At 38.0% G+C, this 14,626-nt stretch overlaps 1 protein-coding gene across 5 annotated transcripts in view; it reads right to left on the reverse strand.

The window, feature by feature from the left end:
- Positions 1 to 2,027: 2,027 nt before the first annotated feature.
- tmem63a (transmembrane protein 63A) overlaps positions 2,028 to 14,626 on the reverse strand; it is a 43,362-nt gene continuing 30,763 nt past the window's right edge. For 4 of the 5 annotated variants that reach the window (XM_072672721.1, XM_072672720.1, XM_072672718.1 and 1 more), the window contains 13 exons: positions 13,684 to 13,810; positions 13,370 to 13,503; positions 12,416 to 12,598; positions 12,161 to 12,314; positions 11,539 to 11,645; positions 11,369 to 11,455; positions 10,365 to 10,424; positions 9,491 to 9,653; positions 5,464 to 5,569; positions 3,943 to 4,110; positions 3,703 to 3,818; positions 3,497 to 3,550; positions 2,028 to 3,135 (listed from right to left, as the gene is read on the reverse strand). In XM_072672721.1, the coding sequence (XP_072528822.1) occupies positions 3,001 to 3,135; positions 3,497 to 3,550; positions 3,703 to 3,818; positions 3,943 to 4,110; positions 5,464 to 5,569; positions 9,491 to 9,653; positions 10,365 to 10,424; positions 11,369 to 11,455; positions 11,539 to 11,645; positions 12,161 to 12,314; positions 12,416 to 12,598; positions 13,370 to 13,503; positions 13,684 to 13,810 (1,594 nt within the window). In that variant the 3' untranslated portion in view covers positions 2,028 to 3,000. Of the gene's footprint in view, positions 3,136 to 3,496; positions 3,551 to 3,702; positions 3,819 to 3,942; positions 4,111 to 5,343; positions 5,357 to 5,463; positions 5,570 to 9,490; positions 9,654 to 10,364; positions 10,425 to 11,368; positions 11,456 to 11,538; positions 11,646 to 12,160; positions 12,315 to 12,415; positions 12,599 to 13,369; positions 13,504 to 13,683; positions 13,811 to 14,626 lie in introns of those variants that run through there. The other variant, XM_072672722.1, reaches the window with a different exon arrangement.

A 14,626-nucleotide genomic window follows, 5' to 3' on the forward strand; every position in this document is an offset into this window, starting at 1 on the left:
GGGAGGATGTGATGATGTCAAGGCATCAGACTCATCACCAATATGAATAATTCTATGCCACACCCTTGGTGATAAAAGATTCAATTGAGTCGGGATAAGCTATTTTAATAACGTACACATTGGCTAGACATATATATACAGAGAAAGCCAAATGATTTGTAAAGATTTCAATTCTTGAGGCTGGGAGAAGCCTGGTATTAGTTTTTATATATTTTTCTTTTATTTGTTGTAGTTTTGTTTTTCTATTTTCGAGTAAACTTATAATAAGAAATAAAGAATAAAGAAAAAATTTAGTATTGATGGATGCTCATCTCTGCGTCCCTCGAAGCTTTGCCACTGCACATGGTCACATTACCACAGAGGACATTAATGTAGAAATAAATATGACATGAAAATGATTCAATAATAATTGTTTTCATCTATAGGTATGATTGACAGGTTATAAGCCAGTATTGTAACCAGATTAGATTATAGCCTTATGTAAATAATTAGTTATTAAATAATTATGGGAAGCTCTCACAACTATGTAACATAAGACATTGGCCATTTATCTATTTTGTAATATGCTCTGATAATTACAATGTGTTAATGTGAGGATAACACAAATAGAATGCACTATTATATTTTGTCACTGATGTACCAAAGCTGTAACCAGTTGTTCTTAACCTGGTTAATGATAACCAGAAAGGTACACATCACAATGTAATGTTATGTAATGTTTTTAATACAGTGTCTGTGTGAACAGAAACAAGTTCTAAGAGTGTCATTATAAGCAGTCCATACTTCTGATGCACTCTTTATTCTCTTATTGTTTGGAGTGTCTATCAGACATTTTTTTTATTATTATTTAGCAGGCTAATGATGCAGGTGGTCTGTTTACTGAAAAGGAGTGATAGAAGTTATAGCTGCTGTGCCATTGGATGGTATGTGTGTTATTAAAGCCAATGTGCTAGAGTAGTGCTGTCTGTATGTGTATTAGCTAATTAATGTTACAGAATGATAAGATATGAAGAAATGATACTGTAATGTAACTGTGTGTGTGTGGTCAGCCAATCAGCTATGGATATTCGATTCTTTTTCCAGAAAAAAAAACTTTTTGCATGTTCAGGTAAGAGAGTAAGGCCAACATGATCTTGATCATGAATCTGTTGATAATCATAATAATATTGATAACTGATTATTAGAATTGGTATATCTGATCTAAATTATTTTAATTATTTTGTCATGACACACTCTCCCCAAGTCTCATGCTCTGAATTTCTCTCATTCTCATCTGGTCACCCTAGCCCACAGAAGCTGAATATTCAATGAGAAAAACATGCTAAATTGATATGGTATGATAGAGAGCAAGAACCAGGTGAGTAAGCTGACAGTTAACGTTATTCAAGAACACAGTTATAATGCCAAGGCAGCATTTGTTTTCTACTGCACTGACTGCAGTAGAGTCCACAATGATTTGATCTCCTATTTTAAATGTGGATTCTCACCAACATCTTATTACATCAGTTTATGTCACGAATGCTCTGTTGGTTTGGCTAATTTATTAGTATTAATTGCAGTAATAGTAATTATTTAATTAGTAAAAGTAAGTAGTACAGTATTTATAATTAGTTGTAATTCTGTAGTTGAATATATGCATGTATGATTGACAGTGCAACGGGGGAGAGAGAAAAAAAAATGTACAGTTCACAAAATAAATTTACTTGTATTTTATGGAGGTTATGCATCCTCTCCTCAAGTAGTAATTAGTCTGTGTTTTCCATATTTTTATACTGAAGGAGAAAGAAAGGGATCTGTTCTTCAATGATCAGGACCCTCACAGGACCACCACAGAGCAGATATTACAAAAAAAACTTTATTATCCTCAGCAAAAAAAGGAGGATAATAAAGTATACAGAGTAACAGATGAACTACAGCCCGTAGTTGTAGAATTGCAAGGTGCACCTGTATGATAAGTGGAGCTGATAAAATAGACAATGAGTGTAGATACATAATCGTTGTACCTAATAAAGTGACCTGTGTGTGTGTTTATATACAATTTATCCTTTATTATATGTTAATTTAGTAAAACGTAAAAAAAAGTGATTTTTTTATAGATTTGTTGGTGTCACAACCAGCACCATACACACACACAATTGCAAAAAGCAGCATTGCCGTCCACTGGTGAGATACAGCTACAGCTTATCATCAACAATCTTGTCAATGTGCTCTTCTCATGAAGGAAACGGTCAAGAAAAGTTATTACAAGGTACAATAAAGTTATTACATAGTTTAGTTAGTTGAATAGTTTATTCATGCAAAAATATGATAAGCATCCAAGGAGGAGTTGCACAAATGTCTGATGATTATGTTGATGATTACTTTTTGTGACACACACACATTTTATTTGGAATTTCTGCAATGAACCTACCACAAAACAGTCCAAAAATGGTAAGTGAGATAGAATACATTGCTTTGAGAGAAAAAAAAAAAAACGAAACATATATTTGCCAAAAAGCATGTGGGAGATATATGGAAGAAGGTACTCTGGTCAGATGAGACAAAAATTTAACTTTCTGGTCATGAAGGAAAACGCCATGTCTGTGGCAAACCCAAAACCTCTAATCACCCTGAGAACACCATTTCCACAGTAAAGCATGGGGACTGGGAAACTGGTCAAAAATTAACAATTGATGGTGCTAAATACAGGGAAATTCGTGAGGAAAACCTGTTTTAGTCTTCCAGAGATTTGAGACTGTGACAGAGGTTCAACTTCCAGCAGGACAATGACCCTGCTAAAAAGCATACTGCTAAAACAACAATTGAGTGGTTTAAGGGGAAACATTAAATCTCTCAATCCAAGAATCTGAGAAATTAAGAATCTGTAGTATGACTTAAAGATCGGTGTACACCAATGGAACCCATCCAACTTGAATGAGCTGTAGCAGTTTTGCCTTGAAGAATAAGCAAAAAAAAGTATTGACTCGTTTTTTTTTTCTTCTGAGTGAAATCTGCTGATTGTTAGATGTCTGAGTCCTGCTGCACCTCTTCAGTACTGATAAAGGGAGGGCTAGTGTCCGTGGTGCCGTATGACAGGTGAGGGCTGCCAGAAGACTTGAAGGCAGGGTCACGGTTCAAAACCTTAGGAAGATACACCTGTGAAAAAGAAATTGATTATGTGAATATGACTTTATAGAATTATCCCTTTTGCTAATTTTACATTTGGTTCCATTCATGTTTGCAATTATATAGTGGAATCTGGTTTGTGTGTGTTGGAGAGGGGAGAGAGGGGGGTTTATTCTTAATAAAGTGAATACAGTGTTTAATGCTGATAAGAGCATTTGTGTGTCTTGACAAGGTAAAGTAGATGGTGTGTGTTTAGAGTTCTGAAAAACTGGGCCTTCAAATACGAATATAATATTAAAAATATTTACTTCATGTTCTCTCATAGTAAATTTAACTATTTTACTTCTAACAAAGCCTCTAAACATCAGATCAAAGAATGAAAGGAACTTGCCGAGCTAGCAGAACCTTCTGAAGCTCCATCAGAGTCTTCATTTTCTTCCTTAACCTAGTTCACACACACAAACAAATTGTAAATGTTCAAATGAACCACCATTTCTGTTTTTGGTCAATGTTCTAGAACATTGTGCGTAATTGCTAAATACACACACAAAAAAAACACACACAACACAAAAAAATACTTTAGGATTATGAGCTTACAACATTATTGTGTGGACTGAGGTACGTAAAGTGGCCAAAGCAGGAGTAACTAATCCCACTGAAAATGGTCACACACAAAACCACCAATGTAAAGAGGGAAGTATCAGTCTCAAAGCCTGAAAAACAGGAAAAACACACACACAAACACACATTACAATTATTGCAATTTGTTTGAATTTTGCTATTTATATTACATTATTAATAACATATTATTAATAATATCTGATTACTGGACTTTACCTGTCCTTAGGACAGAGAAGAAGTAAAGCCAGAAAAGGCAGATAATTGGTGCAGCAAGTGCTTGATTGACAGCTCCCAGGTGTACCCGTTGGTCAAGGCAGGCAGGCAAATAGGCAAAATAAAGGTTGTGTTTGTCTACCAGGTGTTTTAGGGTCATATACAGAAAACCTACATACACACATGCACCCCCCCCCAGACAAACATAGACACAAACAGACACAATTAAACATCACAAAAGCAATTTCAAACAGCAATTTTCAAAACTAAATTTCTGTTTACATCACAAAGGCTTAAAAAATTATAGATTTTTCACTTTGACATTTTCAGTACCAAATATCAATCTGGAAAATTATGAATACCCTTTCTTAGTTTAGCAGCAGTGATAATTTATCAACCAGTTTTATAACAGCATTACATTGTACTCTGAAGTTCTGTTTGATGGAGCTTATGAAAGGAAAATGTTGACATATGCAGATATGGTGGCTGAGGTGAGAGAGCATGGGTGGCAGACATATATTAGAGTAATAGATAGATGTGGTTGTTAAGGGTTTTGCAGCCAAGTCTGACATGTCTTTGCTGGTTGAATTCAGATGCTGAGGCTGCATGTTGAGGGCTGTTACGAAGTAATTGTCAGAAGTGCCTTAGAGATCTAGTCAGTGGTTGTGGAGAAGAAGGTTGTGGAGGTGGGGTGGGTGATTGATTGAAAGTGTAGTGAAGTTGTGAGCAAATCATATAAAATCCTGTTAAGTGAGCTTGGAGAGAAGTGGGTCTGGGACACCAGACTTCACTGTTGAGCCTTCCACAGGTATTGTGGGCTTAATTCAGCAAGACACTGGTGAAGGGAGGTGCTTACCTTAAGATCCCTGTGAATAGATTGCGATGTAGCGGGTGTTTAGTGTATGGGTGACGGGAAGGTTGTGTGTAACCTTAACTGGTAAGTGTTGGGTTTTGTCAGTCCCAGTGTAAGTGTTGCAGAACGACTCAAACAGCTACAGCAACCTTAGCTTATCTTGGCAGGTGTAGGGTCTTGTTATTTTGTGTATTATTTTACTTCAAGAAGCTAACTGTTTAATGATAGGAAATGCTTATCTGAGCATACACAGCCACAGCAACATATGAACAGAGGTGCCTACTTGATAAGAGTGTGATGTGGTGGGTAATTAGAGTGTGAGGGGAAAGGGAGTGGGCTGGGCCCCCATGTGAAACACCTGTTGTTAGGTGCAGAAAGTCATCTTTCTGTAATATTTAACTTTCACTAGTGGTGGCATAAAGTTACACAGCATTTACCAATATCAGAAACATTCTATAACCTAGCTTAATCACTTTGACATGACTACGCCATTCTTAGTGTAGAATGTAGTATTTCCCTTAAGGTTCTACATCCGAAGTAGATTTACTTACCAGGTCACAACAACTGAATGTAGCCATGGGGGTTAAGGGTAGTAAAAAAAAAAAAAAAAGTAATCAAATCAAGAGTCAAATATTTGTATGTAAGCAACTAGTGCTAAGCAGTTCTCTTACCAAATGGTGCTATGACCGGACACGTGATGCTGTAGGCCATAATGACCGTGAAGACACACAGAGTCCATCCATACATCGCTCCATATTCAAACTCATATGCCTGATTCTTTACACAGCAGACAAACAAAAGTCATATGGCTTAAAACAAAAAAGATATGTAGTAACTGACACTGAATAATAAATCACTGGTGAAAACAAGCTCTCAGCAGTCTTGGACTTATTAATGTCACTTCTTGCTGTGTGTACACTGAACACGAACAAAACAGGTATCACTAGCCCGAAAGTATTCATACCCCTGGCAAAGTTTGACTTAAATTTACTTTTATTTAACCAGAAGTTATATTTTTGCCTTGAAACGACACAGGCATCTCCCAGGAGATAACACGATGATGTACAAGAGGCATCATTGTGGGAAAAAGTATTTCTCAGCTTTTATACACATTTGAACAAAAAGTGGCATGTCCAAAATTATTCATACCCTTCTCAATAATTAATAGAAAAGCCTTTATTGGCTATTACAGCAATCAAACGCAATTGCTGACCAGCTTTTTGCATGTCTCCACTGGTATTTTTGCCCATTCATCTTTAGTGATGAGCTCCAACTCTTTGAGGTTCGAGGGTCTCCTTGCCATCACCCTGATCTTTAGCTCCCTCCACAGATTCTCAATTGGATTCAAGTCAGGACTCTGGCTGGGCCACTGCAAAACATTAATGTTTTTGTCTGCTAACCATTTCTTCACCACTTTGGCTGTGTGTTTTGGGTCGTTGTCGTGCTGAAATGTCCACCGGTTCCCAAGGCCAAGTTTCTCTGCAGACTGCCTGATGTTGTTGTTGAGAATCTTGATGTATTGCTCTTTTTTCATGGTGCCATTTACTGCGATCAAGTTCCCTGGTCCATTGGCTGAAAAACACCCCCAAAACATTAGGTTCCCACCACCATGTTTGACAGTGGGGATGGTGTTCTTAGGCTTGAAGGCTTCTCCTTTTTTACGCCAAATGGTGCACACATCATTGTGGCCAAACAATTCAATTTTTGTTTCATCTGACCATAAAACAGAACACCAGAAGTCTTCTTCTTTGTCCAGATGAGCATTTGCAAAGGTCAAGCGGGCTTTTGTGTGCCTTTTCTGGAGAAGTGGTGTCCTCCTTGGCCTGCGTCCGTGGAACCCAGCAGTGTGCAGTGTCCGTTGAACTGTCTGCCTTGAGATGTCGCCACCAGCAGAGTCCAGATTGACCAGGATGGCCTTGGTGGTGATCCTTGGATTTTTCTTCACCTCTCTCACTATTCTCCTGGCCAGCACAGGTGTCACTTTTGGCTTCCGACCACATCTTCTGAGATTTTCCACAGTGCGGAACTTCTTGTATTTTTTAATAATACTTTGCACTGTAGCCACTGGAACTTGAAAACATTTTGATATGGCTTTATAGCCCTTTCCTGACTTGTGAGCGGCCACAATGCACAGCCGCAAGTCCTTAGTGAGCTCCTTTGTCTTAGCCATGACTGTCCACAAACCAACTGCAGAGAGCTGCTGTTTTTTCTCCTGTTGAGTTGATTAAAACAGCTGTTCCCAATGAATCAGGGTAATTAGGATGCTTTAAAACAGCTTGGACTATTTGGAATGGTATAGAACTTTGGATTTTCCCATATACTGTGACAGTTTTCAAAGGGTATGAATAATTTTGGACATGCCACTTTTTGTTCAAATGTGTATAAAAGCTGAGAAATACTTTTTCCCCACAATGATGCCTCTTGTACATCATCGTGTTATCTCCTGGGAGATGCCTGTGTCGTTTCAAGGCAAAAATATAACTTCTGGTTAAATAAAAGTAAATTTAAGTCAAACTTTGCCAGGGGTATGAATACTTTCGGGCATGACTGTATATATAAACCAAGCTAGGCCATCTCAGAGCACAATATGACTGTGCTCTCTCTCAGACGCTCTCTTTCACTGCCTTTGGTTCTCAATGTGTATATATTGTGAGTAGGGTTGCAGCGGTAACCAGTTTTTAAAAAATAAATAAAAATACTACGGTATTAAAATGCATGGTTATTATACCGTGGGCGGTTGCTTATTACGCAAGCCAGCTGAGAATCTTATTCGCGCATGATCAGCTTCGCTCCGCCTCGGCCACCCCTCGGCAAGTCTCGCCATGCTGAAGCACACAGCGACAGATTTAACCAGTCTCCATCCCCCTAAAAAAAATCTAAACTAAAATCAGTGTGGGACTACTTCTGATACCCGCAAAATGGATGTGGGGATGGGTATCCCATTTGCAACCTTTGCGGACGTTATGCTGCAGCTAAAGGAGGGAATACCTTAAACTTGTTCTCCCATCCATGAGAGCACTATCCCTCTGTGCAAAACAGACTAGGTGTCTCGTTAATAACTCCCTAACAAAAATGTGTGAAATTTCGACTATAAAACATCTTTTTCCTCAATCAAATATGTTGCTTAATCCACACAGTAATCACAAGCAAAGTCATCAGAGTCATCCGAACATAAAGACATGCTAGTGCTGGAAATCTTGTGTGGCCGTGAAGCACGTGCCGTGCTGGATGTGCGTGTCCGTGTTAAGGACCTTTCACACCGTTTTAGATTTTCCGCACTCAATGTGACAGACACCATTCATTTATGCACATTCTTTTTCAAAATTTGACGTGCCTATTTTCCTTCATTATAATTAGGCTCGGTGTTAAAGAGAAATCTCTATTATGAGGATCATGTCAGAAAGAATCTGCTCTGCAGTATCTGTTTAAGAGTGCATGTAAAGTTTGGTATTAGTACTTTTACTAACTGACGTGAAAATTAAAAATAGAAGTGAATGTTGCAACAAAAATCTGATCTCAGGAAAACTTGCAGAATGCTCCTGCACCTTTTCTCACATTTATGTTTAGACAAAGTAGTTCTTTTTCCTACAGAGACATTGATTTTTATTAGAAGATTCCGTTTTTTCCTCCTTCTAATACCATTTTTATTTTATTGTAAAGGTGACATTTTATACATGTCAGGATTTTGGTTTCACGCAATCTCAGGACTCAGCCCATGTTCCCTGTCAGAAGCCTGGATTCCGGAAGTCATGCGCTGCAGTCGCCTCCCCCTCATTAATCTCATATTTTACACCTGGGACTGTGGCTACAAAAGCCAGTGACTCTCGATAACGTGTTGCTGTGTATTTGCTGTGTCTTTCTGGGTTCTTTCATGGTCTGCTCAAGGAGACGCCTCCAGCGTCGCGTCGTCCATGCCCCGTCTTGTCGTGGGTAACCTTGCTCTTGCTACTCCTGTATTTATGTCTGTTGGCTTTCTTCCTAGTGCCTTGTCCTACTTTTCCTCTCCTGTTCTAGAGTTTTGTTTCTCCCTGTTTCTGTCCGAAGCCTTGCTTCATGATTTTGCTTTCTCTCCCAGTTTTTGTATACCCAAGCTCCGCTTGTGGTTTTGAGTTCTCCTTTTGCCCGGGTCCCTCCTGAGGTAGGCTCAGTAGTTTTGGTTTATCCGGTCCCGTTTTGTTTTATGTCCTGTTCCACTTTTGCCAAGCTTTGACTCCTCCCAGTCCTAGGTTTGTTATTTTGCCCGGTCTTGCCCACGTTGTCAAGTTCGTTTTGTTTCCTGCTACCTTGAGTTCTCCTATCTTGTTTGTACATCCTGTCTTGTGTTATCCTGCCTATTTTTTTCTTGCATCGTCCATTCCTGCAAGTGTTTCCTTGTTTTCACTGCCACGCCTGACCCAGCATGACAATACATATCTGTAAACTACAATAAATAGTTTGCTTAACAGTTTTTCATTTCTTTAAGGGTCAGTGTAACTAGTATGTGAAATACTGCAATATTTTCTGAGACTATCATACCGTAAAAAACTCATACCGTTGCAACCCTAAATGTGAGATGCTTTTTAGATGTTTCACTGTCAAATGCTAAGAACTGAAATGTTCAAAATATTGTATGAGTATCAGTAAATTTGTGCAAATTGGAGGCAGTGAATATAAAAGTTTCTGTATCTAAATATTGACAGCCATAGGTCATGGGCTTACCTGTTTGACATATTTCCTCTCTGCAGCTGACCGAGCAAGTGCCATGCGCACGGTGTACAACAGTAACCCTGGTAACCGCAGCAGCTCCATCCCAGAGCCCACCAATGCGGCTGCAATCACGTAGTTCACGAAGAATGCCCCCTGATCTGGCAAAAACACACACCTGAGGAAGGTGTAGATGTACCAATCATTCTTTCTGACCATTGGTTTGTTATAGGTGAGCACTATTTAACATATAATTGGGTAATTTTATAATTCCTCAAGTAAACAAATTTAAATTATGAAAGAGAAAAAGATAAAAACAAGGTGTCTGAGTTTAGAGCAGAATTGGGACACACCCATGTCCCTTCATCTTTATCAGATACTGCTGCTTAAACGTCAAATACAGCTAATGCAACTGCCGCAATGCTTGGTTTAACAGCTCCTGCTATTTTCTCTGTGCTGCTGCCAAAATGGATATGTGGTCAGCAGCAGAGAATAATTTTAAAGATAACTAACTATTCAAATCACTACAGTGAGTTAAATAGTGCCTTTTTCACCAGACTTCATGATACATGACCTGCAAAACCAATTCAATAATAAGAAAAATATAATATATTCCACTAACAGAGGTTTTTTTTCTTCATTTTTTGGGCTGGTTTATGTGAGGATTGTCATTAGATTGCAGAGAAACATGGGTAATAGCCTCCATGAAAGTGTGATCTAATGTGTAGAGGGATGCTTTAAAAGCTAACAGGGATGGGGAATTTTAAGAAATGAGACAACCTCCAGCCTTTCACAACTAGCAAGCACACACAAACAAGGGGTTTGAAGAAAGAAAACCAAGTTTTCTGGGGATGTAGATGTGTTGTAAATAACAAAGAAAATCACTCACTCAAACCTCAGCTTCTGCTCTGACTGAGTGTCAAATAGCCAGCGGAAAAACACATTCAAACTATGGATAGAGAGACACAATATTTAAAGCAGCATTATAGCAAAACAGGTTAAATTTACCCAAGTTCCTCCTTAGCTCAAACATAGTCATTCAACTATAACTAATGTGTTGCCAGCTTATTTAACTTTAGACTCTACAGCTACAAAGCTAAAATTGAAACCTATTAGAAAACAGCAAGTCTGTGTTTCTGGGTTAACAGTTGCTTTTTACAGTTACTACTAATACACATTTAACCACTTACCACAAAAAGCATTCAGTTGTTGAAAATTACTGTAGCACTTTCAGAAAAGGTTTGGCATCCCAGAGAGAGACAGAAAGAAAGAGGTTGAGACCGTACCTCCTGACCATAATCTCGAGTTCTCTGAATTGCAAGGAAGTTTATTTTAAAGTAGACAAAAGCAAAAACTGCCTGGGGGGTTCTTGGGGAGTGAGTGCATGTGTGTTAGCCTACTGTTAGTGTGTGCTAGCCAAGTTGGCAACATGTTAGTTTGTGATGCATCTAAATGACGCTGCACTAAATTTCACTATATCTTGCATAGTGGTATTACATTATAGTAATAAGAGTAAGAAATGTAAAAAAGTAAGAAATACAGAACATAAGCTGAATAAACTGGCATACTGCCCAGCACTACCTCCTAGTCATGCAAACTTCCCAAATATGCTTTAATCTGATTCACCTAAAACTTAAGAAAAGGGAAACTGTGTAAAACACTTAAGTATTTATGGGCTGTTAATTGCAACCATGTTTTCGTATTCTGAAATTCTAAACAGATAATCTAAGATGCTGATAAACTCTATAAAACGTGTTTTATCAGCATTGGGTAGGTAAATGTAGCATAAATGCATAAAAAACATTTATAAACATCAATGAATAAACAATTCTGCATGCGTATAAGCCTTTACAGGTTAATGCATGGTAACTGCAACAGAAGATGAAAACTGACCTAGTGAGGCCCAATGATGGCAGGATTAGCACCATGAAAAGCAGGAAGATGTAGAGTTTATACATCATACTCAGATTCTCACTTGATCTGCGAACAAAGTTCACAAGTTAATTTCTTTGTGTGTCTGTATATGTATGTGTGTGCATTTATGTATTTATATGTATGAGTACCTGGTCCAATGAGCTTCAAGCAGTGTAGAATAGTAGACTATAGTAGGCAACAGTGCAGAGAAGGACCACAGCAGCAGAGTTGGAAAGAACTGACTGATAATAGCACTCTGGAATATCAGACAAAACACACAAATTCAGAAAGCCTAACCTCTGACCATAAACTGGTGGATAGTGGTTAGTGACTAGATATGAATATATACCTGTTTTTAAATTACTTAAGCATGTACAAATTAACCTGTAAAAACACTTATCACAGCCATTAGCTTCAGCAAAATATGTTTTATCTGTTTCTGCTTTATGGTTTCAGTGCACAAGGCAAGTAAACATTCTACAACAAGCACAGCCCCAAGCGGACCACATACACACACACTTAAATTCCACACACGTACAGAAAATAATATTGTTTTTCGCAGAGGTTTTAGGTTTTGTTATTTATATTGTGTATATACTGATAATTTATCTACTTTTTGCAACCGAGTGTTGCAAATCCGTTGCTATCCATTTGCTGCCTTGATACTGCAAATTTCCCCACTTATACGCAAATTATCAGAATTTAGTCGGATAGAGCAAAATATTTTATATATATAGTACAGTGAAGGCATTTAAGAAGTAGTGTACATACATTTAGATAGTAGATGGGTTTTGTGACATTAAACTTATCCATTGTGGTGATGATAATTGAGGGAGTGGTGAGAAAGAAGAGCAGGATGAAGACCAAGATGTTGAGCAGCAGACAACGAGACCACCAACACAACCCCTGTACTGACAGATTCTCCCTGAAAGAAAATTGACAAAACAGATAAAAAATAAAAAATTGATAAAACAGTAGTGAAAATAACAGTTACAATAAAGCTTTAATTGTTATTGCTTGACCTACCAGATTATGTTGTTTGGATGGCTTGCATAGCTCACTCTCCATTTTTTTACTTTCAGCTGTTCACTAGCAGATGAAGGCTGAGGCTCTCTCCCACACCCAAAAGTTATTCCTCTTATGATACTTTTTTTACTCATCTCCTTAGACCCAGTTCCACATTCAAGGGCATTGAAGTCCTTTAGTATGCTGAAATACGAGGACATTTGGTCAAACAGTGTTCCGCTCAAGTTTTGAAGATGACGTATTCATAACTTCGCTTTTCGAATGTCCATAGCACAAACAAATATTTTAGTACATTTATAAATTCAGGGCATTTGTTGAAAAATTCTGCAAACCTCAGAGCAGCCAAAGAACATATCTAATCTTTGTTCAGATCCCAACTCTTCCCAAAGGAACTGAATGGAGAGCATGAAGTTCTAACACTCTGCAGCCCCTGTGATGCTTTGTATGGGACAAGTGTGGTGCTTTAGAAATCACATCCTAAAGGTCGGCATACTTGTATTTAAAACTTTTCATTAAAAGAATGTTTTACAATCATATGTGCATATATTTGTAAATAATACACATTGCCTGTTTAAAAAGGAATCCTTATATAAGGACAATACAGACAAACTCAGAAGGACAAGGTTATAAGAACAAACTCGAAAATAAGGTATAAAAACTCCAGAGTTGCTCCAGAGTATCCCACGCTATTGCCGTATGCGTGCAGTTTGAGTTCATTCATCAAATCACCACTCATTAACATGTTGTGCAACAGTTTTATCAATCAAATGTGGAATTACTAATGTTTGGCACTCAAATCAGTGCTCTGTCCTATGTAACTTTGATCAATAAAGGCTATTGTGTCTAAATTTCAAATGACATTAAAATGTCATTTTTATTACAGATGTGACAAAGCTGCAATACAAATACAGCATGAGTGGGCCCAGTATGGCAGAGGCTGCAAGTAATACTCACTGTGCTGCCATGGATTCAGTCTGAAATGTGACAAAGGCCATTCCCAATGCATGCGGCACATTTTCCTCTTCGTGATTCTTCAGCTCTACATCAAGTCTAGACACATGAGAACAGTAGTATTCCACAGCATCAACCTGTAAAATTATACACACAAACCAAGTCCATATCAATATAAGCCACTAGTAATCTTTTGACCATTACCATTTCCTCATAAACTGCCATGCATCAACATTTATGACAGAGCTTTGCTGTCACACATGAAATAGCTGGCTAGCTCTCTGTAGTTTTCTTGAAATACATATTGTTCATGTTACCCCTTCACATGCTTGGCAGATGCAACAGGCACAGATGTGTCCACATGGTCGTGGGTTGATGACTTCCTGGTGCCCCAGGTTGTCTCGAATCTTGCGGTAATACTCCAGGTTTTTCTCTGCTCGCTTCCTGTTTAACACAATCAATAATAGTCAAACTGAAAAAAATGGAACTTACATTCACTCAAGTACTCTAACTTGTTAATGTTTGAAATGTTTATTTATTGAGTTTGATTCTGTTAATGTTTTAACCTTAAAGCTGTGGTCTTCAAACTGGTCCACAGGGTCCCCGGACGGTCCAAATATTTTGTTCCATCCTAATGCGTTATAAGTTAGTTTGAAGTTTAAAATGTGGATCGCCCAAGTGACATGAGGACTGGCTTGAGAACCACTGCTTTCAAAAGCAGTTACCGCACACAAATCACCACATATCTTAAAATTAAATATGTGAATATGTGAATAGCATCATATTACTTTTTTTTAATGCTTTTCTCAATGTGAATACTTTACTTCTTGACATCAGCTAGAATCTGTAACATCATTTTCATGTTCTCTAGACACTTCTCCCCATTAGAGGCAATGAGTCTCAGGTCCATGGCAGACATGCACTAAACAAGTGTGTACTTCATTCTTACAATTGCACTCAAGATATTTCTACAGTTCGTTTTAAATGGCAGCTCCCGCAGCCCACTAATTTTTCCATTTTGTGACTGTTGTTTTAAAAGATTTTCTCTTCACATCACGTTGGTGATGTCAGCTTTGCCAAAGTCAAGTATTCTTTCATGACCTTTTGCCTGATAAAGTGCTGCATTAGACCACTCAGCATATAAGAAGTATGTCCTCAGATAAAAACTCTATCATTGGTGCATCTGTCTGGTACGTAAAATGAAAAAGTTCATTTTGACTGTTAGCAAGGGATCTTTAGTCATTGCTTTCACCGCTTCAT

Source organism: Salminus brasiliensis, chromosome 2 (genome assembly GCF_030463535.1).
Source record: "Salminus brasiliensis chromosome 2, fSalBra1.hap2, whole genome shotgun sequence".
NCBI classification, from domain to species: Eukaryota; Metazoa; Chordata; class Actinopteri; order Characiformes; family Bryconidae; genus Salminus; species Salminus brasiliensis.